The sequence below is a fragment of the Trachurus japonicus genome, chromosome 5 (assembly GCF_045865225.1).
Source record: "Trachurus japonicus isolate A0001 chromosome 5, Traja_1.0".
Classification (NCBI taxonomy): Eukaryota; Metazoa; Chordata; class Actinopteri; order Carangiformes; family Carangidae; genus Trachurus; species Trachurus japonicus.
The window spans coordinates 29866410-29890123 of NC_140911.1; the positions used below are offsets into that span (position 1 = coordinate 29866410).

Below are 23714 nucleotides of genomic sequence, written 5' to 3' on the forward strand. Positions count from 1 at the left end.
CTTCTGTAGGGCAAATTCATCAGAATCCACTTTGGAACAACTGGAAAGCTGGCTTCAGCTGATATTGAAACATGTAAGTTTCCAACCTCTAATTGTCCAGAAGGTTTGATGAAAGACAAAGTGTTAACCATCCTCCTGCCTTGTCTCATTAGACCTGCTGGAGAAGTCTCGAGTGACGTTCCAGCTGTCTGCTGAGAGGAGCTACCACATCTTCTATCAGCTCGCTACAGGACACAAGCCTGAGCTCATAGGTAAGCAGTTTATTCATGCAGCATATCATTGTTAAAACAAATCCATTTCACACCTGAGTATGTATAATGAAATATTAATGTCTGTTTTCAGAGGGTCTTCTCATCACCACCAACCCTTATGACTTTCCCATGATCAGTCAGGGTGAGATCACAGTCAAGAGTATCGATGACGTTGAAGAATTCATTGCCACTGATGTGAGTAGACATGCTGCAAAATCACAGTGCACAGTAACCCTGAAGACATTAAACACACCGGATCCAAACATTTCTCAGATCATCTCAGTAACATGAACAAGCAAAACTTTCCTTAATAATGATGGTTCCTTATAGAACAACCATAAATACTGGAGATAACCAGAGGGGAACACTTTTAAACCTGTAATTGTTTATTCATTTCACAGACTGCCATCGACATCCTGGGCTTCACAGCAGAGGAGAAGATGGGTATTTACAAGCTGACTGGAGCTGTGATGCATCATGGAAACATGAAGTTCAAGCAGAAGCAGCGTGAAGAGCAGGCTGAGCCTGATGGCACTGAGGGTAAATAAATAGTAACTTTTCCTAATATCATAGGTAGACAGTTTATTTTTACCAATATACTGTATTCTTCTTTATTGTGTTCATTTAATCAGAAGGCCAGTTCTATAGCTACTGTATGGGTTATTTATTTATTTATTTTTAATATGTTTATTGATTTTCAATATAGGAAAAGTAAAGAAAAAAGAGAGAGAAAATACATAGAAGAAAAAGAGGCAAGGCAAGGCAATTTTATTTGTATAGCCCATTTTTACAAAAGGGCTTTACATGGCATCATAACAACATCCTCTGCCCTTAGACCCTCAAATCGACTGAGGAAAAACTCCATAGAGAACCCTTTTAACACGGAAAAATCAGAGAAACCTCAGGGTGAGCAACAGAGGAGGGATCCCTCACCCAGGATGGGCAGACGTGCAATAGATGTTGTATACAGACAAGAAAACAGTTTCTGACAAAGAATGTGAGAAACATGGAAATGTTAACAAGAGCTGAAGGAGGAAGCTTCTGGTGGGTAAGGGAGGCAGGGAGAGCAGGCCAGCTTACTGTAATGGGAGGACTGGATGGCAGACTGATTCATGGGATGGGAGGGCAGGCCGGTTTAACAGCAGGGGAAAGGGGGGGGGTAGGCAGGTATGACGGGTATGACAGTTCAAAATGTGCGGAGAGGAGAGGAGAGGAGAGGAGAGGAGAGGAGAGGAGAGGAGAGGAGAGGAGAGGAGAGGAGAGGAGAGGGCTCCATGTAACCAAATGTGTCCCCAGCAGTCTCAGCCTATAGCAGCGTAGCTATAAAATGGTTCAGAGCTACCTGAACCAGCCCTAACTAAAAGCCCTGTCATAAAGGAAGGTCTTAAGTCTAGACTTAAATGTAGTTAGAGTGTCTGCCTCTTTGACCCATGGAGAGAGCTGGTTCCACAGTAAAGGAGCCCGGTAACTCAAGGCTCTACCTCCCAGTCTGTTTTTAGAGATACTGGGAGTCACTAACAGACCTGCATTCTGGGAGCGGAGTGCACTGGTAGGACAGTAAGGAATGATTAGTTCTTTCAGATAGGATGGAAGAGAAGAAAAGAAAAAGAACACAACATGTAGAACACAGCACATCTAGCATTACAACTTTATTTCATGGGCATTATAAGATGAGTATCTACTATACAGTAGATAGAAAACATAAGAGCAGAGATAATAAATTAAGTTGGTAGACAATACACAGAATCATATACTTGTTTGCACTGTGAGGTTTTATACAATAGCCAGTGTCTATGAGCTCACGTTTTTAAGATAATTCAGTACCAGGTCCCTCCCATGTTTTATCAAACTTCTAATCTCCTCTATCTTAATTGTATAGTCTCAGTTTCTCCAGATGTAAAGTGTTTGACAATTCTCCCAAACATAAATTATATGTAGGCACAGAATCCATTTTCCACACACGTAAAATCAGCTTTTTTGCGATCACCATCCCAAATTGAATTGCTCTTCTTTCAAATTTATTAACAGAAAAAAAGACACTTGTGGCCCCTACAGTAGAATGGCAACCAGAGGGTTGGGTGCCAGATTCTTACCCTCTGCTATGGGCTATTTTTTATATTAAATGATGTTTCTACAATTGAGAAGTGCATTGTGAGGAGGTCTGGTAACTTCAGGGGAATCAGAGCATACCTGCTGGTAGAAGCCAGTTAAAGATATCTTCAAGATGTTTTCTAAGTGTCTTCTGAGCACATCCAACTGGCAGTAGATCCTAAGGGAGACCTAGAACATGCTGGCTGCCTGGAAGCAGCTGGAGGATTTTGGCAGTGTCAGTCATATCTGGGCTACTCTCCTTCAGTTGATGTCACCGGTGCCTTGATCCAGGAAGGATAAATGTGTGAACTTAGTATGCATTATCTCTATGGTTTCTGTTTCTGTTATCAGTGGCTGATAAAATCGCCTACCTCCTGGGTCTGAACTCTGCTGATATGCTGAAGGCATTGTGTTACCCAAGGGTCAAGGTTGGAAATGAGATGGTAGTTAAAGGACAGACTGTGCCACAGGTAATTTACATTGAGATACTAGTCTGTGAACATGAATGCATTGATAAATATGAAAATGCCACTTGACTTCCATGAATAGAACTTCAACCCTTTCAATCTATAGGTACATAATGCCGTCATGGCTCTCTGCAAGTCTGTCTATGAGAAAATGTTCTTATGGATGGTTGTCAGAATCAATGAGATGCTGGATACCAAGCAGCCCAGAAACTTTTTCATCGGTGTCTTAGACATTGCTGGCTTTGAAATCTTTGATGTAAGTTAACTACACACATTCATACACACATACACTCATTTGTTCAGAGTGAAGCAGCGCAATTAAAAACAAAGTTTGGTTCTTTCTGTTTTATTTCAAGATGAACAGCTTGGAGCAGCTCTGTATCAACTTCACCAATGAAAAACTGCAACAGTTTTTCAACCACCACATGTTTGTCCTGGAACAAGAAGAGTACAAGAAGGAGGGAATTGAATGGGAGTTCATTGACTTTGGTATGGATTTGGCTGCCTGCATTGAGCTTATTGAGAAGGTACAGTAGGAAACTTTTTTTTCTTTTTTAAAAATATTTACTTCACAAGAATATGGCAGAGCAAAACTGATTTTGTTTTATTATCAACAGCCCATGGGAATCTTCTCCATCCTTGAAGAGGAGTGCATGTTCCCCAAGGCATCTGACTTGACCTTCAAGAGCAAACTGTACGACCAGCATCTGGGGAAGACCGCCTCCTTCCAGAAACCAAAACCTGCCAAAGGCAAAGCTGAGGCACATTTCTCCTTGGTTCACTATGCTGGCACTGTTGATTACAATGTAATAGGCTGGCTGGACAAGAACAAGGATCCCCTGAACGACTCAGTGGTTCAGCTCTACCAGAAGTCCTCAGTCAAACTGCTGGCTCTCCTCTATGCATCACATGCATCAGATGGTACTGTTTCTTTCTGCTCACATACACAATATTTGAATACAGCTGGATTCCTAACAAACTGTTCTTTTTGTATGTTTTTTTCTGTATCTATTGCTAAACAACAAAGTATGAATTAGTGACTGAAGTGGTTTTATGGGGTTTTGTAATTGCATTTACAGTGTTGGGGCTGTTGTATTCAAGCCAAAAAGGATTAAAAAGCAACACAGAAATCATCAGACTAATCAAAGTGCTAAATGAGGATATTAAATAAAATAAAACTGTAAATTATTTTTTACAGATGCTAAAGGTGGAAAGAAGGCTGGAAAGAAGAAGGGTGGTTCCTTCCAAACTGTATCAGCTCTCTTCAGGGTAAATTGCTCTTACTCATATATTTTACACTCACTTTTCAATACTAACACACTGTCAGTCAGTAGTGCGCAGGATTGTTCACACACCAGAATTGCTAACACAGTATCTGTGATGTGAAGACTTGGGTAGATGCCAGGATTTAGTCAAATTTACAGAAACAGAACGAAAAAAAAGAAAAAGTTAAGTTCAGATAGACCACAAAACGCCCCTCTTTTAACCTTTACAAATGAAGACTTTGGTGTCTGCCAACATTTGTGTTTTCATCTGATGTCATGTTTATATTATAATGAAAAGAAACGAGTCCGCACACTGGACTATAGCTCCCGACTTAATTTAATAGTCACACAACATGTAACGTTTCGGGCGTCTGCCCTTCATCAGACAAGTTTATATTATAAGAAATTATTTGTGAAATAAATAGAAACTATAAATGTTGTCTGTCACCAGGAAAACTTGGGCAAGTTGATGACCAACCTGAGGAGCACTCATCCTCACTTTGTGCGCTGTTTGATTCCCAATGAATCAAAAACACCAGGTAGGTCCCGAAAAAAGTCACAGCTACTAACAAAAGTGTAGACTGTACATAAAAACTGTTGACAGACACTATCATTCACTCATCACTTAAACTGTGCTGTTGCTATTTAAGGTCTGATGGAGAACTTCCTGGTTATCCACCAGCTGAGGTGTAACGGTGTGCTGGAAGGTATCAGGATCTGCAGGAAAGGTTTCCCCAGCAGAATCCTCTACGCTGACTTCAAGCAGAGGTACAGTAACTACTGTATGGTTCCTGTCAGCTGATACCGAACTGGACTGATGGCGACTAACCCAAGTTAATTCTTTCAGATACAAAGTATTGAATGCCAGTGTCATCCCCGAGGGACAATTCATCGACAACAAAAAGGCCTCAGAGAAATTGCTAGAGTCCATCGATGTGGACAGATCACAGTACAGATTTGGCCATACCAAGGTAAATAAAGAAACGTAATGATGATCATTAAATATAAAAACCACAGTGTAGACAGACGTCTTGCCAAGAATGTTTTCATTCACCCAGCATTTCCACCGCTAATAATAATAACAAAATAACGATAAAGACAAAACGATATATTTATCGAAAATGGACCCATTAACAAGTGTGGGTAACGTAGATTCATCCACATTAATATGAGACTTAATAGAAACTCCTCTTTGTCCCTTTAAATAAATCCATGTTATTACATCAATGAACAGGTGTTCTTCAAGGCTGGACTCCTGGGAACTCTGGAGGAGATGAGAGATGAGAAACTAGTGGCGCTGGTCACAATGACTCAGGCTCTCTGCAGAGGTTATGTCATGAGAAGAGAATTTGTCAAGATGATGGCAAGAAGGTAGGTTCATGATTTTTGCAAAGTCTAAATAAACTGGCACTTTTGAAAGAAAAAAAATATATAAAAATATCACTACACATGTTGAGTTTAAGCTCTTAGTGGAGTGAGTTAACTCCAGACAGGTGTGTGTGAGGATGTGGAATATCAGAAACTCAGCACAACTCTTGTCTATTTGGGGATCCATCAGACAAGGGAAGTTTATTTATTTATCATCATCACACTGCAGTTCATGTAGAAGACAGAGCTCAGAGTCTGTTTGATGTCTCCTCCTTTATTGACCCAGAGCTTCTCAGCTAAGACTTGGTTCCTGACATCAATAACACAGTGACATGTTTAATACATGCTGTATTGTTAAGCTCATGAAACTATGTCTCTAGCCACAAGAATGAATGTAGATAAGAAACAGTCTTACACAGCTGTCTTGAATAATACATACAAAACTATTTTCTGTGTCTTGTATCCCCAGGGAGGCAATTTACTCCATCCAGTACAACATCCGCTCATTCATGAATGTCAAAACCTGGCCATGGATGAAGCTGTACTTCAGAATAAAACCTCTGCTGAAGAGTGCAGAGACTGAGAAAGAGATGGCCCAAATGAAAGAGGACTTTGAAAAGACCAAAGAAGAGCTCGCAAAGGCCCTGGCCAAGAAGAAAGAACTGGAGGAGAAGATGGTTTCTATCCTGCAGGAGAAGAATGACTTGCAGCTGCAGATTCAGTCTGTATGTTTAAAAGAAAGAGGATGTCTGCTACCTCCAAGATCCTGGTTTTACACTTGACTAAATATTATTTGATTGTATGCCATTGTTAATCTAGGAAGGTGATACCCTCGCCGACGCTGAGGAAAGGTGCGAGGGGCTGATAAAAGCAAAAATCCAGCTTGAGGCCAAAGTCAAAGAGACAAGTGAGAGACTGGAGGATGAGGAGGAGATGAATGCTGAGTTGACTGCAAAGAAGAGGAAGCTGGAGGATGAGTGCTCCGAGTTGAAGAAGGACATTGATGATTTGGAGCTCACTCTAGCAAAGGTGGAAAAGGAGAAACATGCCACTGAGAACAAGGTGACTATCAGTTTATTGTAGTTTAAGGGTGCATTTTAGATATGCTTTCATCAATTATTTAATCACTTCATTCATTTAAACTCTTTAGGTCAAAAACCTTACAGAGGAAATGACTTCTCAAGATGAGACCATTGCCAAGTTGAGCAAGGAGAAGAAAGCCCTCCAAGAGGCCCATCAGCAGGTCCTTGATGATCTGCAGGCAGAGGAAGACAAAGTCAACACTCTGACAAAGGCCAAGACCAAGCTGGAGCAGCAAGTGGATGATGTGAGTCTCTCTGAGTGGTTGAAGAAAAGGCAGCCACATTAATGCAGATTTTACACATGCTGCACCTCCTCAAAATATTCCCACTGATACTCACCACAGTGCTTTGAATCTGAATGCCTAGGTTGAAGGCTCCTTGGAACAGGAGAGGAAGCTCCGTATGGATCTTGAGAGATCAAAAAGGAAGCTGGAGGGAGACTTGAAACTGGCCCACGAATCCATTATGGATCTGGAGAACGACAAGCAGCAGTCTGAGGAGAAACTGAAGAAGTATGAGCATAAGATGAATGAACTTAAAGGAGAATTCCAGTCATTTTCTTAATAACACTCTACAGCTCTACAGTAGGTCCCTGAGTGCTACCATAGGAAAAGACCCGAGAAAAATATGTGCAGACCGGACCTAGCTCTCCTCCTGCTAGCTGTGCTACACTGCAGTTAAACAGCGACGTAATGGGGGCAGAACTTTAAAACCATGACTATGGCCTCTATTATGCTCAAAATATCACTACAAATGCTTTGCAACATCCACCAGTGCCTTACCACACAACACTGACTGTGCATAAACTCTGTTAATATGAGAGAGCAGTGCCACATATGTGTTTTTGTCACATAGCTCTGTTCACGCTGGATTCCTTGGTAGACCTTACTAGTCGACTGTCGAGCTCAGGACTGTTTCCATATCAATGAAGACTGCTCCTCATCTGTATTCTGATTCGAATAAACACGCACGACCATCATATTTAAAATGTTCCTCCATCTCTAAAACACCGGAACCGGACATATTCTCCTTCTTGCACTGATGCAGACTGGGAATGAGCTCGACAGTCGACTAGTAAGGTCTACCAAGGAAGCCAGCATCATCAGAGCTATGTGACAAAAACACACATGTAGCACTGCTCTCTCATACTAACTGGGTTTATGCACAGTCAGTGTTGTGTGGTAAGGCACTGTTGGATGTTGCAAAGCATGTGTAGTGATATTTTGAGCCTAATAGAGGCCAAAGTCATGGTTTTAAAGTTCTGCCCCTAAAGTACTTTACTGTTTAACTGCAATGTTGCGCAGCTAGCAGGAGAGCTAGGTCCTGACTGACACTGGGGGACTAGAGCGTTATTTAGAAAATGACCGGAATTCTCCTTTAATTTATGACCCCCACAAATTCCTAAAATGGCATTGCACAGTTAACTTTTTTTTTTTTCCTATCAAAGGAGGGACTTTGAAACGAGCCAGCTTCTCAGCAAGATAGAAGATGAACAGGCACTTGGTTTTCAGCTTCAGAAGAAAATCAAGGAACTGCAGGTGACGTTTAAATATGTGTTTGGACTTCGGGGAGGTACATTTTGTTGAATGTCAGTCGATCAGGCAGTTTATGTTTTTATTTTGTTTTTCTGTATTATGGAATGGCCTGATAGCTGTGTGGTTCAGGTGCTTACCACATGGGCACAAATGCTGTTCGGCCTGACTCTTCACTGCATGACATCCCTCTCTTCACTTCCTGTCACTCTACTCTGTCCTATCAACTAACAAAAACATAAAATGGCAAAAAAAAAATGAATCTGTATCATTAGAAATAATCATATTCTTAAAGATAATTTCCACAATTGCAATTTCCAGTTTGATCAGCTGCTTTCTTTTTGCATCACAGGCTCGTATTGAGGAGCTGGAGGAGGAGATTGAGGCTGAGAGGGCTGCTCGGGCCAAGGTGGAGAAGCAGAGGTCTGATCTCTCCAGGGAACTTGAGGAGATCAGCGAGAGGCTGGAAGAGGCTGGTGGAGCAACATCTGTTCAGATTGAGATGAACAAGAAGCGCGAGGCTGAGTTCCAGAAGCTGCGTCGTGATCTTGAAGAGTCCACCCTGCAGCACGAAGCCACCGCCGCAGCTTTGCGCAAGAAGCAGGCTGACAGTGTGGCGGAGCTGGGAGAACAGATTGACAACCTGCAGAGAGTCAAGCAGAAGCTGGAGAAAGAGAAAAGTGAATACAAGATGGAGATCGATGACCTCACAGGCAATATGGAGTCTCTGGCCAAATCCAAAGTAATTTTTACAAATGATAATTTCAATTAAAGAATAGCACTACAGCAATCCATGTTTTATCGTCTACAGGAGAATGATGACTTGGTGGACTTCATTTACACATTCTTAATTTCTGTCTGTAGGGAAACCTGGAGAAAATGTGCCGCTCTCTTGAGGATCAACTGTGTGAGTTCAAGGCCAAGAGTGAAGAGCAAGCTCGTCAGCTAAACGACATAAATGTCCAGAGATCGAGACTGACGACTGAAAATGGTGAGCGCAGTAGCTGGGATTAAAGTTTAAAGCAGAAGCTGTAATGTTTGACAAAACTCAAATCTTAAATCAAAGATGTTTTAAGAAATTCATTTTGATTTTGACTCCAATCAGGGGAGATTGGCCGTCAGTTGGAGGAGAAGGAGTCTCTTGTTTCACAGCTCACCAGGGGCAAACAGGCTTATATTCATCAGATTGAGGAGCTCAAAAAGCACCTGGAGGAAGAAGTCAAGGTATCATATTACACTTTAGCTGAATGTACCAACAAATATATGTTTCCCAGTAATGACAAATGTAAAAATCTATGTGATTAATGTGCATCATGCATTGTATCATCAGGCTAAGAACGCCCTGGCTCATGGAGTTCAGTCAGCCCGTCATGACTGTGACCTGCTCAGAGAGCAGTATGAGGAGGAGCAGGAGGCCAAGGCTGAGCTGCAGCGTGCCCTGTCCAAGGCCAACAGCGAGGTGGCTCAGTGGAGAACCAAATATGAGACTGATGCTATTCAACGTACTGAGGAGCTGGAGGAGGCTAAGTAATGGACCGTCCTGAAGTCACACTGTGTTCACATGCACTGATTCTGTATATGATCATTGACCATTCAACCTGCTTACTGTATGTCTTAACAGGAAAAAGCTTGCCCAGCGTCTTCAGGATGCTGAGGAGTCCATTGAGGCTGTGAATGCAAAATGTGCCTCTCTGGAAAAGACAAAACAGAGACTGCAGGGTGAAGTGGAGGACCTGATGATTGATGTGGAGAGAGCTAACGCTCTGGCTGCTAACCTTGACAAGAAGCAGAGGAACTTTGACAAGGTTTGATATTTTTTAGATGCACATCTTCAACTGGTGAATATGACGTGACAAAAAACACTAATTAGTGTCTTTTCTGCTCAGGTTCTTGCTGAGTGGAAGCAGAAGTACGAGGAGAGCCAGGCAGAGCTGGAGGGAGCTCAGAAAGAAGCTCGGTCAATGAGTACTGAGCTGTTCAAGATGAAAAACTCATATGAAGAAGCTCTGGACCACTTAGAGACTCTGAAGAGGGAGAACAAGAACCTGCAACGTAAGACAACAAATCCTGCACGTGATCATCGTTATTTAACACTCTAGACATTGCATGGGCTTCAAAGGCAGTCCTGATCTCACTGCAGAAAATTTGATAAATAATTGAGGAAGTTCAACATTAAACTTTGTTGATAAATACATGTTAACTTATTAATATTAATGCATCATATATGATTTTTCGTTTGATATTTTTGTCTTTCTTTGTCATTTTTATTCCAACAGAGGAAATCACTGACTTGACCGAACATATTGGTGAATCAGGAAAGACGATTCATGAGCTGGAGAAGGGGAAGAAGACAGCGGAGAACGAGAAAGCTGAAATTCAAACTGCCTTAGAGGAGGCAGAGGTATTTAAAGCAACCGCATAAAGAATACAGTACAAACTCAAACAAGGAACTCAGAAACTAAGGACCAAATTGCAAACCCATACCTAATAATGACTGAAAATGTAATCTAATTTTTCAGGCTACACTTGAGCATGAGGAATCCAAGATTCTCCGTATTCAACTGGAGCTCACCCAGGTCAAGGGTGAAATTGACAGGAAACTTGCAGAGAAGGACGAGGAGATGGAGCAGATCAAGAGGAACAGCCAGAGAGTAATTGAGTCGATGCAGAGCACTTTGGACGCTGAGGTCAGGAGCAGGAATGATGCCCTGAGAATCAAGAAGAAGATGGAGGGAGACCTGAATGAGATGGAGATTCAGCTGAGCCATGCCAACCGCCAGGCAGCTGAAGCCCAGAAACATCTGAGAAACGTGCAGGGACAGCTAAAGGTATCTCCACCGGAGGATCTGCTGCAGAGCATTTTCTCTTTATAAAAAGGTCACTGAATGTTTTTTGTAATATAGCCCAGTGGTTCTCAAAGTGGGGTCCGGGGACCACCAGGGGTCCTCGAGAGTGTTCAAGGGGGTCCCCAACTTTTTCTTGAAATTGTACCACTTTTTTCTAGAATTTTTAAACCTTTTTTTTTTGAGAAATTTTACCACTTTTTCTAAAATTTTATAAAAACTTTTTTGAGAAATGTTACCACTTTTTTCCAGAAATGTTTTAACTTTATTTATTTTTTATTTTTTTTTAGAAATTAATCACTTTTTTCTAGTTTTTTTTTTTTTTTATTATTATTATTATTTTTAGAATTTTTACCACTTTTCTAGAAATGTTTAAATGTTTTTGGAGAAATTGTACCACTTTTTTCCAGAAATTTCTCTACAATATTTCAACAAATTCACGCCATTGTCCCTAATTTGAACATATATTAACTAAAAAAGTAATGTTCTTCAGTCTCAGATAAAATATTTGTGTATTTCTGGTGTTTGCTTGAAAATGTTGTCCAATGGGTGTCTGTGGTCTCATTTGTGTCAATTTAGGGGTCCTTGATGTAAAAAAAAGTTTGAGAACCACTGATATAGCAATCAATGTTTCACAATCTAGGATGCCCAGCTGCACCTTGATGAAGCTATCAGGAGTCAGGAAGACATGAAGGAGCAGGTTGCCATGGTGGAGCGCAGGAACAACCTGATGTTGGCCGAGATCGAGGAGCTGAGAGTTGCACTGGAGCAGACGGAGAGAGGCCGCAAAGTGGCTGAACAGGAGCTGGTTGATGCCAGTGAGCGTGTGGGACTACTGCACTCTCAGGTACCATAGCTTTGCTTTACAGGTAATATTCAAATATTCAACGCTTTTGTAAATGCAAAAACCGAAACTGAAACCTCCACTGTTTGTACTGTCTACCTAGAACACAAATCTCATCAACACCAAGAAGAAGCTGGAGGCTGACCTTGTCCAGATCCAGGGTGAAGTAGAGGATGCTGTTCAGGAAGCAAGAAACGCTGAAGAAAAGGCCAAGAAGGCCATCACTGATGTGAGCAGTGTTTGACGCCTCAACATGCACTTCATTCAAAACCCAGCTGCTTATACCATCACTAGTTTATTTGAGACGTTCTAATGGTTCCTTTGGATCAGCAGTAATACCCGGGTTTTAAATGGCAGCTAAATGAAATGGATGACTAATGCAGTGACTTGAAGTAGACTAACTGAACTTAAGTAGACTATATGAGGTCATGACGGATCAGTTTTATCTTTCATTCAGCCAGGGGCCAAAACAATGTTAAAATAGACATGTATACAGTACATCCTAGCAGTGGTCAGTGGAGTTTGGTCAAACACAGATGAGAGGAGAAATAAAATACAACATAATATAACCTTAATATAATATATATTATATATATAATAATAACCTTAAGGGACAAAATGTACAGCATCGCTTGTTTTTTGACTTACAGGTTATGTTTGTGTGTTTTCTATTATTGATCATACTGCTTGCTCTTCATTTAACCCTTAGGCTGCCATGATGGCAGAGGAGCTGAAGAAGGAGCAGGACACCAGTGCTCATCTGGAGAGGATGAAGAAGAACCTGGAGGTGACAGTGAAGGACCTGCAGCACCGTCTGGATGAAGCTGAGAATCTGGCCATGAAGGGCGGCAAGAAGCAACTCCAGAAACTGGAGGCCAGGGTATGTGTGGGGCACAAATGAATAAATAAATGTGAAGTAATCAATTAAGTATCGGGTATCAATAAAAAAAAGTGCTAAATAAATGTACGCCGCTATACATTATGGGGGTGAAGGTCCACCAATAACTGAGAGTTGCCACTGTATGTCCTCATTCATATTGTCTCTGTCTGAAAATGTCTTTATCAACTTGTTGTTGATCAGGTTCGAGAGCTGGAGGGGGAAGTGGAGGCTGAGCAGAGGCGTGGAGCTGAAGCTGTGAAAGGAGTCCGCAAATATGAACGCAGAGTGAAGGAGCTGACCTACCAGGTACAGACACACACACACACATGCACACACACAGGAATCTGTGCTTCTAAAGACCAACTGGCTGTAAATTGTGTTTCATACCCCTAGAGGGCATGCATTGCCAGCATAAGTCTGAAGCTCCAACAGAGCTTGGCATACTGAGTCGATTATAGAAGACCACAGCTGAAAATACCAACTGTTCTTCCGTCAGGTTGCTACATGTGTGGCATTTATAGAAATGTTTAACAGATTTTCACTATGGAAAACTGGAAAGAGGAGGAACTGTTGAATGTTCACTCACAGACAGCTTGATTGACAGAAATGACAGTGTGTGTGCAGCACTGAGGGAGGATCACATTTTCACATTCTTCAAGTTCTGACAGTGACAATATGCAGATCCTTTGTTGTATCCACAGTGTGTGTACTGTGGTCTGTGTGGCTGTGCTGATATTCCTTTGCTGTGGAAGATGTACATAGAAATAGGCCGAGTGCTCTCGAGTGGTTTAAAGATATTTCTACAACAAGACAGGATGATGGAGCTCCCTGTAGCTGTAGTCTCAATCAGATTATACTGTGCATGGCCTCTAGACTGAGGAGGACAAGAAGAACATCGCCCGTCTTCAGGACCTGGTGGACAAGCTGCAGCTCAAAGTGAAATCCTACAAGAGGCAGTCTGAGGAAGCTGTGAGTGTGAAATACATTTGAGTTACTCCACTAACACCAACTTGGTTCAGGATATCACCATGCTGTAAATGTTTGCTTTCCAGGAGGAGCAGGCCAACACTCACCTGTCCAGGTACAGGAAGGTTCAGCATGAGATGGAGGAGGCTCAGGAGCGCGCCGACATCGCTGAGTCCCAGGTCAACAAGCTGAGGGCAAAGAGCCGGGAGATCGTCAGAGTATGTTGATTCATTCAGTCCTGATTACAAAATAATTATGATGAAAGAAACTTTAGTATATTTCACTATATTTGAACACATCGCTTTCCTTGACCAGTAACTTCACTCTGTCTCTTTCTATTGATTTTAAAGGGAAAGGAGGCTGAAGAATGAGCACCAGTCTACATGAGACACAGCACAAGAAGTCATACAATATGATGTTTTTGTGAAGTGTGGAACATGAAAATAAACTTGCAAGCAAGTCAGTGTGTTTGTTTCAATTTTTCATTTCCCTGTTTGTGCTGTTAAATTTATATCTCACTTAATTCTGAAGCTGAATGAGTTCTAACAAGAGTGCTGATCTCAACTATGGCAATTAAACTGTCTAGATTATCAACATTATTGACACAATGTAACAATAGAAAACAAAAGAACTGCAAACTGAGATACTATCAAAGTTTTATTCTACTCTTTAAGTACACAAAATTAAAAATACAAAATTAAAATACATTACAAATACATTTAGAATCAGAATCCGAAAAAACTTGATTGTCCATTGCAAGAGCAGTGAAATTTCATCTTTGTTGTGGCTCTCAGAAATGAAGACCACATGGTTACAAAAAACACAGTTAAAACAACATATATATATATATATATATATATATATATATATACTGTATATAATATATATATATATATATATGTTGTATATATAAACTTCTGTGAAAATATCTATTTTTTTGCAAGATCGCTACAACCCAATTGCACAGCAAAAATAAAAATCGGATTAATTTTTTTCATTTTCATAAGAACATAAATCTACAAACCAGCAGTAGCACCGGACTTGAACTCTAATCCTACGTGTTGTGTTTTGTGTCTAAATGTGGACAGTGTTGCCGCCCATCCATCATTCAGAGTAACATGGCTGTCAACTGTCGTCTGTTACCACGTAAAAGTCTTCTGGGTCACGATAACTGCAAATCTTTGCAAGTGGTGATAATGTTCCCGGCACTCTGGTGACCTTGTAGTTTTTCTATGTGCTTCAACACAAATGTTGCACCATGTCGGGTTGGGGGTGTTATGATGAAAATAAACCTATTAGTTAACCTGAATGCACACTGATACTCCATCTGAGCAGCGACACCTCTGTTTAGGTTAATGTGATGTAAGTCAACACTGCTGCCGAATCAGTTAATGAAAGATTTATCTTCTCAGATTATGCGAGAAGGTGTTACTGACTGCAAAGAGGACTGAGTACAGATAGTAGCACAAACAAATTACAACACTTGACTTGAATTCTGACTCTGATTAAAAACTAATCAGAGTTGGTGCATCAGGAGTTACAGGAGGGGTTAAGTAAAAGTGAATGTTTGTAAAAAGTAAGTTAAAAAAAAAAGTAAACAGAAATCCCTCTGTTGTATTTAGATAGCTTCACCTTTATTATTATTATTAATAATAATAATAATAATAATAATAATTGTATTTATATAGCACTTTTCAAGCAAATGCACAAAGTGCTTTACAGATCTGATTCTACTGTATGTCTAATTTATACGTATTATATCCAAAACTGAACTGACAGAACTGAACCTTTGCAGCAATATAAAGTATTTAGATGTATCTGGTATTCAGATCACTTCTGTCAAAAACAGTTTTTCCAGTTGTGTCATTTTGTCCTTTAACTATTCCTTAATGCAATTTCCAAAAATACATACAGAGTGTTTATTCATGCTACAGTACAATGCAAGAGTATACAGTAATTACATGAGTTTTTATTCCTATTCCCAGCTTCACTTAACAACTTAATGTAGAGGTTCCCAACCTTTTTTGGCTCGTGACCCCATTTTTACATCATAAATTTCGCCAATCAAGATGTGCCAGCTCAGATATTTTTGTATGCTGCATTTTATTTGAACTTGATTTATATTTGGGAAAGTGAAAGTATAGAATACACTTGTTTAAGATTGTGTGATGTTTTTAATCACAATTTTAAAAAGAATAATAATTAGTTTAAAAAATGTTTTTATCAGTATTGTTTTTTAAAATCAATTACTAGACATTTCAGGCGACCCCACATGGGGTCCCAACCCCAAGGTTGAAAAACACTGACTTAATGGTTGTGCACTGTGTCATCATCTGTATTCTTACAAAGTTTGTCATCATTACTTTAATTTGAACAATGATTCAATAGAATCGAACAAATCTGAAATCACTAGCATTGAAATCATATAAGCATCATTAACCTATTGATGAGTTATTGTGTATTTTTCAGATAAAACTGGACTCACATCTTAGAGTTGTAGAGCAACAGTGCCCCTTTGTCAACCAGGAGATTTGAGACCCACCAAGGAATCGAGTAATTTATATCAAAGGTTGTTCCACAATAAGACTTGGAAGTAGTGACAAATGGCTGAGCATTGAGGACATTGCTGAGGAGAGGGCTATATTTGTATTTCTTCCAAATAAGAGCATCCAGGAGCATAAGAGATCAAGTATCACATTTTTATTGAATATATAGGCCTATTCTGTCAGGTGTCAAGTCCTCAGTATTTAGCTCTTAATGCCCTCTGCCCATCTTCGCCAGTTCAGTGTCATCTTTCAACAAGGAAAGAATGCCAACTACTACACATCATATAACATGATCCCCTTCTTCCTCGTATGGGGAACAAACACTTGACTTAGAGAAAGGTCAAGCAGCAAGCCTGGCCTTGTCTTCAGTCCATCTGTCAGGACACACAGTGCAACAAGACCATTTAAAGAAAGGGTTTAAAAATACATCCGCACCCTCGAGACAAAACAAGCGCCCGTCTCGAAAAACCTGGAGACACACGTCTAATCACCTGTTGCCCGTCGGACAATGGAGCTGTAACCAACAGTTTTAGGGTTTACTGTCCCACCGACAAAGAAACCCGGGACACTATGGAGCTCTGTTGTTGACGCACAACAATTCACAAGGAGAGCTAGAGTAGGAGGTGTAGGGTCAGAAACATCAAACAGCTGACTTGTCAACAGCAGCGGTTGGACACGAGGATAAAGCTGTCTGTGACTTTCAGCAGCACAGAGGTGAGATGAGCAGGTCAGCGTCTGAGCCCCCCCAACCTCAACCTTCCTGACCAGAAATGCAGAGATGCAATCTGAGAGGCTGGAAAGTATGAGGGGTGAAAGTGAGAAAAGGTTTGTTCAAACTAATGTGGAGTAAACTGGGATGAAAGAAAGACGATTCTCTTTAGGGATTTAAGTGTTATTATTATTCAACAAAGCTGCAGTCAACTGGAAGTGTTGAGGTTTTTTAGAAAAGGTCCAGGAACATAAACACATTATAATAGACCAAAGAGAGAGAGAGGTTCACTGTATCTCTATAGTCATTTGGGTGTCATCATTATTTTTGTTGCCACGGGATGATTATAACTGAATATCCATTAATAAAACAAGACACTGAAGTTCATTACAGTAACTATGTCAAGTTTCAGATGTTGTATAGGTTTGTCTATGTTGGTAATGTATGTACTGTAATTTACTGGTGTAGAACAGACTTTTCATTTACTGTACAAAGTCTAAAAAGTTACAAATGCCCTATGATATTTAAATGTGTTCCTGGCAGTTCAACGTATCAGATTTCAGAAGTGGTCCCTCGAAAGCTGAAGCCCTTTAACCTGGGCTGGCCCCAGACAGACAACCTTATTAAGACGGACACGTCTGTCACCAGTCTGAGCTGCAGGATTATCACACCTTCAGAAAGCACAACAAAAATGAAACCCAACCCAGTGAATTACTACATATTTGGCACTGTAGGTTTATAGTGGTGTGAGCTCAGAGCCAAATGTGGGTCAAAAATGATGAAACTGATCCTCAAACTGTGTTTGGTACTGTCAGTGTGAAATTAATGGAACCCCCCCCCCTCCCCCCCTTCCTCCCCCAGATGCTCAAAGTCATGTACACTCAGAGTATAAACATGGCAACCATTTACTTTCATATAGCTTACTTTCTTTACTTTCTTTTATGAGAGCATCACATGGCACAAGTCATAAGAAGGAGCACATGCTTCATATACTTTCATGTTTATTTGCACAGAACACCTTCAAACAAAGAAAGTTCAAAATGACATGGTATGAATAGACTAAAACAAAGCATCAACATAGTGAAGAAACAGTTGAACACAAGAGCAGAGGTAAAGTAAACGAAGACTTGGGAACAGTACAGTGTAAGATAGTATTAAAAGACTCGGACTGTCACTTGTTGGGAAATAACATGTTCAAAAATAGAGGGAGGAACCCTGCAATCGTCATCTATCTGTTCCTTTATGCAGTATAATCAGCCCACTATGGCTGCAGAGCCTGAAGTATTCCACTGTAATTGCAGAAATTCTTGAGGATAATGTGTCATTAGTCTAAAAACAGGACTGTGTTTCTGAGACCCATTGGTAATGTAAATTCAGTTGTTTAAAAAATATGAAATAACTTTTAACATCACTCTCTACCATTAGTCAGTGTTCTATCATGTATTAAGATGTGAACAATGTCAAAATTATACACATTCAGGTAACACCTTACTTAGAGTTTCCTTATTTAAAGAAAGTGAACACCTTATTCATGTTTTTTTTACACTATGATATAGTTATAAGCAGATATAGGGACATTTTAGATCTTAATTAACACACAGCATTTTCCAAACCTCACTTCTTCATCACTACGATTGCAATAGTTATCATGTTTCCACAGGAAGAGTTTAAAGTAGTTGACATCTACATTCATATTTAACCTAGACATATAACTTATCAACATATAATGCAATGTGTCATGAACAGTTTATTAAATGTTTCCATATCTCCTTATTATGACTGCTGAATGTTGTTTGGAGTTGTAACGATATAAAGCACATGTGTTTTTCCAGCTTGAAGTGTGTCTCAGTGATGTTATCACATTTGTAATTTCATCACATTAACTCAAACGCAGGCTCCGCTCCAAGATCTTCTCTCTGGGCAGACATAATGAGATGACTGTTCATTTTAACAGTTGTTTTTATCACTCCACACTCAGCTTTTATGTCAAAATAAAATATTTGGATGGAAAATACTCACTTATACACACATTAAAGCTCTAAAATGGACTTTTCCATCAAGAGGGGCAGCAGAGGGCATCAAAGCAAATACCACCACCATTTGTTTGACAAGTGTTTTCTCAGAGGACGCAGGCTGTGGTTCACATTTTAGTGGACAGAGGAAATTAAAGCACTATAAATATGATTATTGTTCTACTATCTATTGTCCTTCCTCCACACAGAACAAATCTAATTAGGTTTGGGATTTCATTAAACTCAGACCTCAGCGTGGGTTTCTGTTATCATGAGGTATCATCATTCTCACAAGTTCTTAGATTAGCAACTGTTCGGTCCAATTCTGCTCCTTTGTCACAGGAAAGACTTGCAAGGCTTCTGCAACAGAATACCAGTGACATATGAGAGCTTCTCCACGGCTAAACTCAGAGCCTCTGCAGTGCCAAGGTGCATTAAAGAGATTATTGTAAAGACCAAAACAATGTCTGAACTTCAGTAACTGGCACAGCTGCCAGAACAATATTTATACAAGGTTAAAAAAAAAATGCTACATTGTTAAGTCTTGATCTATTTTTACACTTTTATATTCTGTTTGCATTTTAACCTCATCTGGCAAAAATAGTTAACAATAACACAAATATGTTACTGTATGTGCTTTGTCTTACCATACATGTCAGCCCCTATGAAACTTATTGTTTCTATGTAAAATATATTAATTATACTAAACAATATTCATATGCATAACTGGAGAAAACAATAGTTTGTTTATGTATGTTTAAGTTTATATTTCTTATCTAATCTGGTGATGACACCAATAAGGGGCTTTTGTCATCTATACACACTAATTAACCACAATCATTTCTATCATTCAGACAAGTCTTTGTAGTATTTCCCAATTAAATCCTTGCCATTGTCCAAAACTAGCCTCAGTGACTGTGAAAGTAAAAGTGACAGGAGTTTAATCAGTGATGAACTGCCTGATGATCAGTGATGAAAGATGCCAGAGATCAGATTAGTGACAAAAAAAAATACTCAAGCAAAGAGCGTAAAACTACATGACCAAATAAAGCCAGTCATTTCTGCTGAGTGTACACTGATCTCACTATATAAGAAGGAAGGCTGGACCCCCTCAAGGACTGTTAGGCGACCAGTCAAGGTGAGTGAGTTACAGTCTTTTATTAGCAGGAGGAAAGCCAACAGCTTAATGAACAATGCAGGGCATGACCACTCATTGCCAGGCAAAGTGAATACAGAGCTGCTTTGTGTTTATGCCAGCCCTGCGGTGTACAGTAAGTTTGCTTTAATTTGAAATATCTTAATTGCAGTTATTCATTTACAGTCTTTGTTTCTGCCTTCCTTCATCAGACCATCACAATCTGTTCTTCTAAGTGGGAGGGAAGAAGGTATGTTACTTCTTTCACTGTCTCTTCCATCTAAAGACATTTCAATCAACATTTGTGATGTTACTGTCTTGTCTGTAACAGTTCACTGTAATCATGTTTAACAACCTAAGATAAATAGTTCCTGGGTAATTCATTTAGCATCATTAATACATATCTAAAACACAGCCCTGTTAGTTTTTCTTAATTCTTCCAGTGAAACGTCTTGAAGAAGAGCTTAAGTAGATCGAAGAACTGAAATAACTGAGTGCTGCCTCCTTTTTTTATTTTACCCACTGACAGTGAAGGATCATCATGAGTGGAGACGCAGAAATGGAGTGTTTTGGCCCGGCGGCCGTTTACCTCCGGAAGCCAGAAAGAGAGCGGATTGAAGCTCAAAACACTCCCTTTGATGCTAAAACAGCTTACTTTGTGACCGAGCCCAAAGAGATGTACCTCAAGGGGAAACTTACGAAGAGGGAGGGCGGCAAAGCCACGGTGGACACGCTCTGTGGAAAGGTAAGAGGAAGAAGACAGACAAGAATGTTTACATAGTTCATATGAAAGAAAAAAGAATTAAAACCACATCAGTTTTGATATCACACTGCTGTGGAGAGCTTTATAATATCTACACTGATCCTGATGTGGTTTTAAAGAATGTTGGAAGCAGAACTTTTTAAAGTACAAGTTAACAGTCATCAGTGTATATCTATCATTTTTTCCTACTAAAGAGATTTTTGAGTGCCTGGCAAATCTGTTTTCATTATTTAAGCTGTGGACTGTAGTATGTATAGTCATGAATTGTATTTGTTTCAGTTGCTCCACTGCTGTAAATTAATACTGTGTCTTTTCTGTCTCTGTAACAGACTATAACTGTAAAGGATGATGAAGTCTTCCCCATGAACCCTCCTAAGTACGATAAGATTGAGGACATGGCCATGATGACCCACCTCAGTGAGCCCTCTGTGCTGTATAACCTCAAAGAGCGCTATGCAGCATGGATGATCTACGTAAGACCACTTTAGACCACTAATACTGTAGTTGGGTAGAGAGTTAGAGTAACTGTTATAGATACTTACAGTTCATGTCCTCTTCTTAACACAGACCTACTCAGGGCTGTTCTGCGTCACTGTGAACCCCTACAAGTGGCTCCCAGTGTATGATGCAAAGGTTGTGTCAGGATACAGAGGAAAAAAGAGGATTGAAGCTCCACCCCACATCTTCTCCATCTCAGACAATGCCTATCAGTTCATGCTCCAAGGTATCAATTATTTCAGAGAAGCCAACTTTTAAAAATGTCTTTCCATAGTCCTACTATTAATGTTAACGGATGAAATAATAAAACATGATTGTTCAAACTGCGTTCTCTCAACAGATCGTGAGAACCAGTCAATCCTGATTACGTAAGTCAACACAACACAGACCTTAAGTGGTTTGATACAACTCACACTGATCATTTCTGTGCTGTATTATGTCTGACTTACACCAACAAACGTATCATATCATTTTGTCACATGAATGACTGTAGTGGAGAATCTGGTGCAGGAAAGACTGTCAACACCAAACGTGTCATCCAGTACTTTGCGACAATCGCAGTAGCTTCAGGAAAGAAGGCTGCTGAGCCAGTTGCTGGAAAAATGCAGGTAAATAATGTCAGATACCGTACATGATATTGATGAACATTAATATAGGGGAATACTAAGCTACACCATGAAATATAATTTTCAGGGGTCACTGGAGGATCAAATCATTGCAGCTAACCCACTGCTGGAGGCTTATGGAAATGCCAAAACTGTGAGGAATGACAACTCATCCCGTTTTGTAAGTTCTTCTCCTGCTATCTTAAAAAAAAGTGTGTGTTGGTTGTGGTCTCCTAGTCCTCTTACCTCTGCCAAGTATAAATAATTCACAGTGAGTCACTGATATGCCCTCACTGATGAGTTGATTCTGATGTTAACCTTTTTCTGCAGGGTAAATTTATCAGAATTCACTTTGCAACATCGGGAAAACTAGCTTCAGCTGATATTGAGACATGTAAGACTTTTTGTGAAACTCATTGCACATATATGTCTACTGCATTGCCAAATCCTTCAGCTGTAACTCATGAGATTGCCCTGAAATTTCTTTTAACAACTTCAACCAATACAGATCTGCTGGAGAAGTCTCGAGTGACGTTCCAGCTGTCTGCTGAGAGGAGCTACCACATCTTCTATCAGCTCGCAACAGGACACAAGCCTGAGCTCATAGGTGTGTGATTGGTCATTGTCAATAATGGTTAATGCCAGTTATTCTAAATAAACTGATGTCCCCCTGATGCTGTACTTTAATGCCTTTGGTGTCCTTTTCTTCAGAGGCTCTGCTGATCACCACCAACCCTTATGATTTCCCCATGATCAGTCACGGTGAGATCACTGTCAAGAGTATCGATGACATTGAAGAATTTGTCGCAACTGATGTAAGAACAACTTTAGTTTGATGGTTGCACTTATTTCTATAACAAATCAGGCTAATGTTAACTTTTGGTAACGATTTTTTTACACCATGCCAATTCATTAGAGCAATAAATTGAATTTTTATGAAGCCTTTAAGTGTTATTTTGGTGGTAGTGTTGTAGTACTGTAATCAAATTACCCAGATGGGTATTCCTCCATTTACACATAAAGAGCATGCTGCTCATTACATCATGGATTGATATGCTGTGTGACAGGTGTGTGTTGGATGCTGAACATTTGCAGAGGAGGTAGGGTGCAGTGACACCTGTTATTTCCAAGAAGTGTTATACAATACAATCTTTTCTTTTAATTGCAGACTGCTATTGACATCTTGGGCTTCACTGGTGAAGAGAAGGCTAGCATGTTCAAGCTGACTGGAGCTGTGATGCATCATGGAAACATGAAGTTTAAGCAGAAGCAGCGTGAAGAGCAAGCTGAGCCTGATGGCACTGAGGGTATGAAACTCACACACCATCAGCTTGAATGGAGGAGCACATGTTCTGACTTGTGATTTAGAACTGCACTAATAGCTTCGCTCTGGTAATGTGTGTTTTAAAGATGGCAACTTGTGTTCTTTTCTTCAGTGGCAGATAAAATCGCCTACCTCATGGGTCTGAACTCTGCTGATTTGCTGAAAGCACTTTGCTACCCCAGAGTGAAGGTCGGGAACGAGTTTGTGACCAAAGGTCAAACTGTCCCTCAGGTACAGAAGACAATAGACAAATAAAGTCTGTTCTCTATTTTCACATATCAAGATGGTTTTACTTGTAGATAACATCACATGGCTCTCACATGTAACATCATACACTGTCTGTACATGTGAAAGAATATAGTAATGTGTGTGATGGAGTGTAGTAGTGTATGTGACAGAGTATTTTAGTCAAAAAGTGAGAGAATGGTAATGGTAAAGTGTATGTTACATGTGGAAGTATGGATTATCTCTCAAAGGGCCTCTCATACCAACTTCTTATCTCAGCTCTATGTGCTCTTAAGCATGTTTCAACA

The 23714-nt window shown here is 40.1% G+C and overlaps 1 protein-coding gene across 5 annotated transcripts in view; it reads left to right on the forward strand.

Annotated features, from left to right (window-relative positions):
* The window catches only part of LOC146987875 (myosin heavy chain, fast skeletal muscle-like), a 34926-nt gene that overhangs the window by 2579 nt on the left and 8633 nt on the right, over positions 1-23714 (forward strand). The window contains exons 8-40 of one of the 5 annotated variants that reach the window (XM_085777323.1): positions 10-73; positions 153-251; positions 343-446; positions 653-791; positions 2694-2812; positions 2916-3065; positions 3166-3336; positions 3427-3730; positions 4008-4078; positions 4526-4613; positions 4725-4842; positions 4922-5045; positions 5309-5445; positions 5912-6167; positions 6262-6504; positions 6593-6769; positions 6891-7036; positions 7972-8062; positions 8409-8798; positions 8921-9047; positions 9162-9280; positions 9387-9583; positions 9678-9861; positions 9943-10108; positions 10333-10457; positions 10576-10884; positions 11543-11746; positions 11847-11972; positions 12453-12623; positions 12825-12929; positions 13497-13592; positions 13676-13807; positions 13940-14053. In XM_085777323.1, the coding sequence (XP_085633449.1) occupies positions 10-73; positions 153-251; positions 343-446; positions 653-791; positions 2694-2812; positions 2916-3065; positions 3166-3336; positions 3427-3730; positions 4008-4078; positions 4526-4613; positions 4725-4842; positions 4922-5045; positions 5309-5445; positions 5912-6167; positions 6262-6504; positions 6593-6769; positions 6891-7036; positions 7972-8062; positions 8409-8798; positions 8921-9047; positions 9162-9280; positions 9387-9583; positions 9678-9861; positions 9943-10108; positions 10333-10457; positions 10576-10884; positions 11543-11746; positions 11847-11972; positions 12453-12623; positions 12825-12929; positions 13497-13592; positions 13676-13807; positions 13940-13960 (5073 nt within the window). In that variant the 3' untranslated portion in view covers positions 13961-14053. Of the gene's footprint in view, positions 1-9; positions 74-152; positions 252-342; positions 447-652; positions 792-2693; positions 2813-2915; positions 3066-3165; positions 3337-3426; positions 3731-4007; positions 4079-4525; positions 4614-4724; positions 4843-4921; positions 5046-5308; positions 5446-5911; positions 6168-6261; positions 6505-6592; positions 6770-6890; positions 7037-7971; positions 8063-8408; positions 8799-8920; positions 9048-9161; positions 9281-9386; positions 9584-9677; positions 9862-9942; positions 10109-10332; positions 10458-10575; positions 10885-11542; positions 11747-11846; positions 11973-12452; positions 12624-12824; positions 12930-13496; positions 13593-13675; positions 13808-13939; positions 14054-20023; positions 20242-20520; positions 20737-21083; positions 21228-21321; positions 21479-21592; positions 21621-21745; positions 21861-21945; positions 22039-22187; positions 22252-22365; positions 22465-22568; positions 22673-23025; positions 23165-23293; positions 23413-23714 lie in introns of those variants that run through there. The other 4 variants (XM_085777319.1, XM_085777321.1, XM_085777320.1 and 1 more) reach the window with 4 other exon arrangements.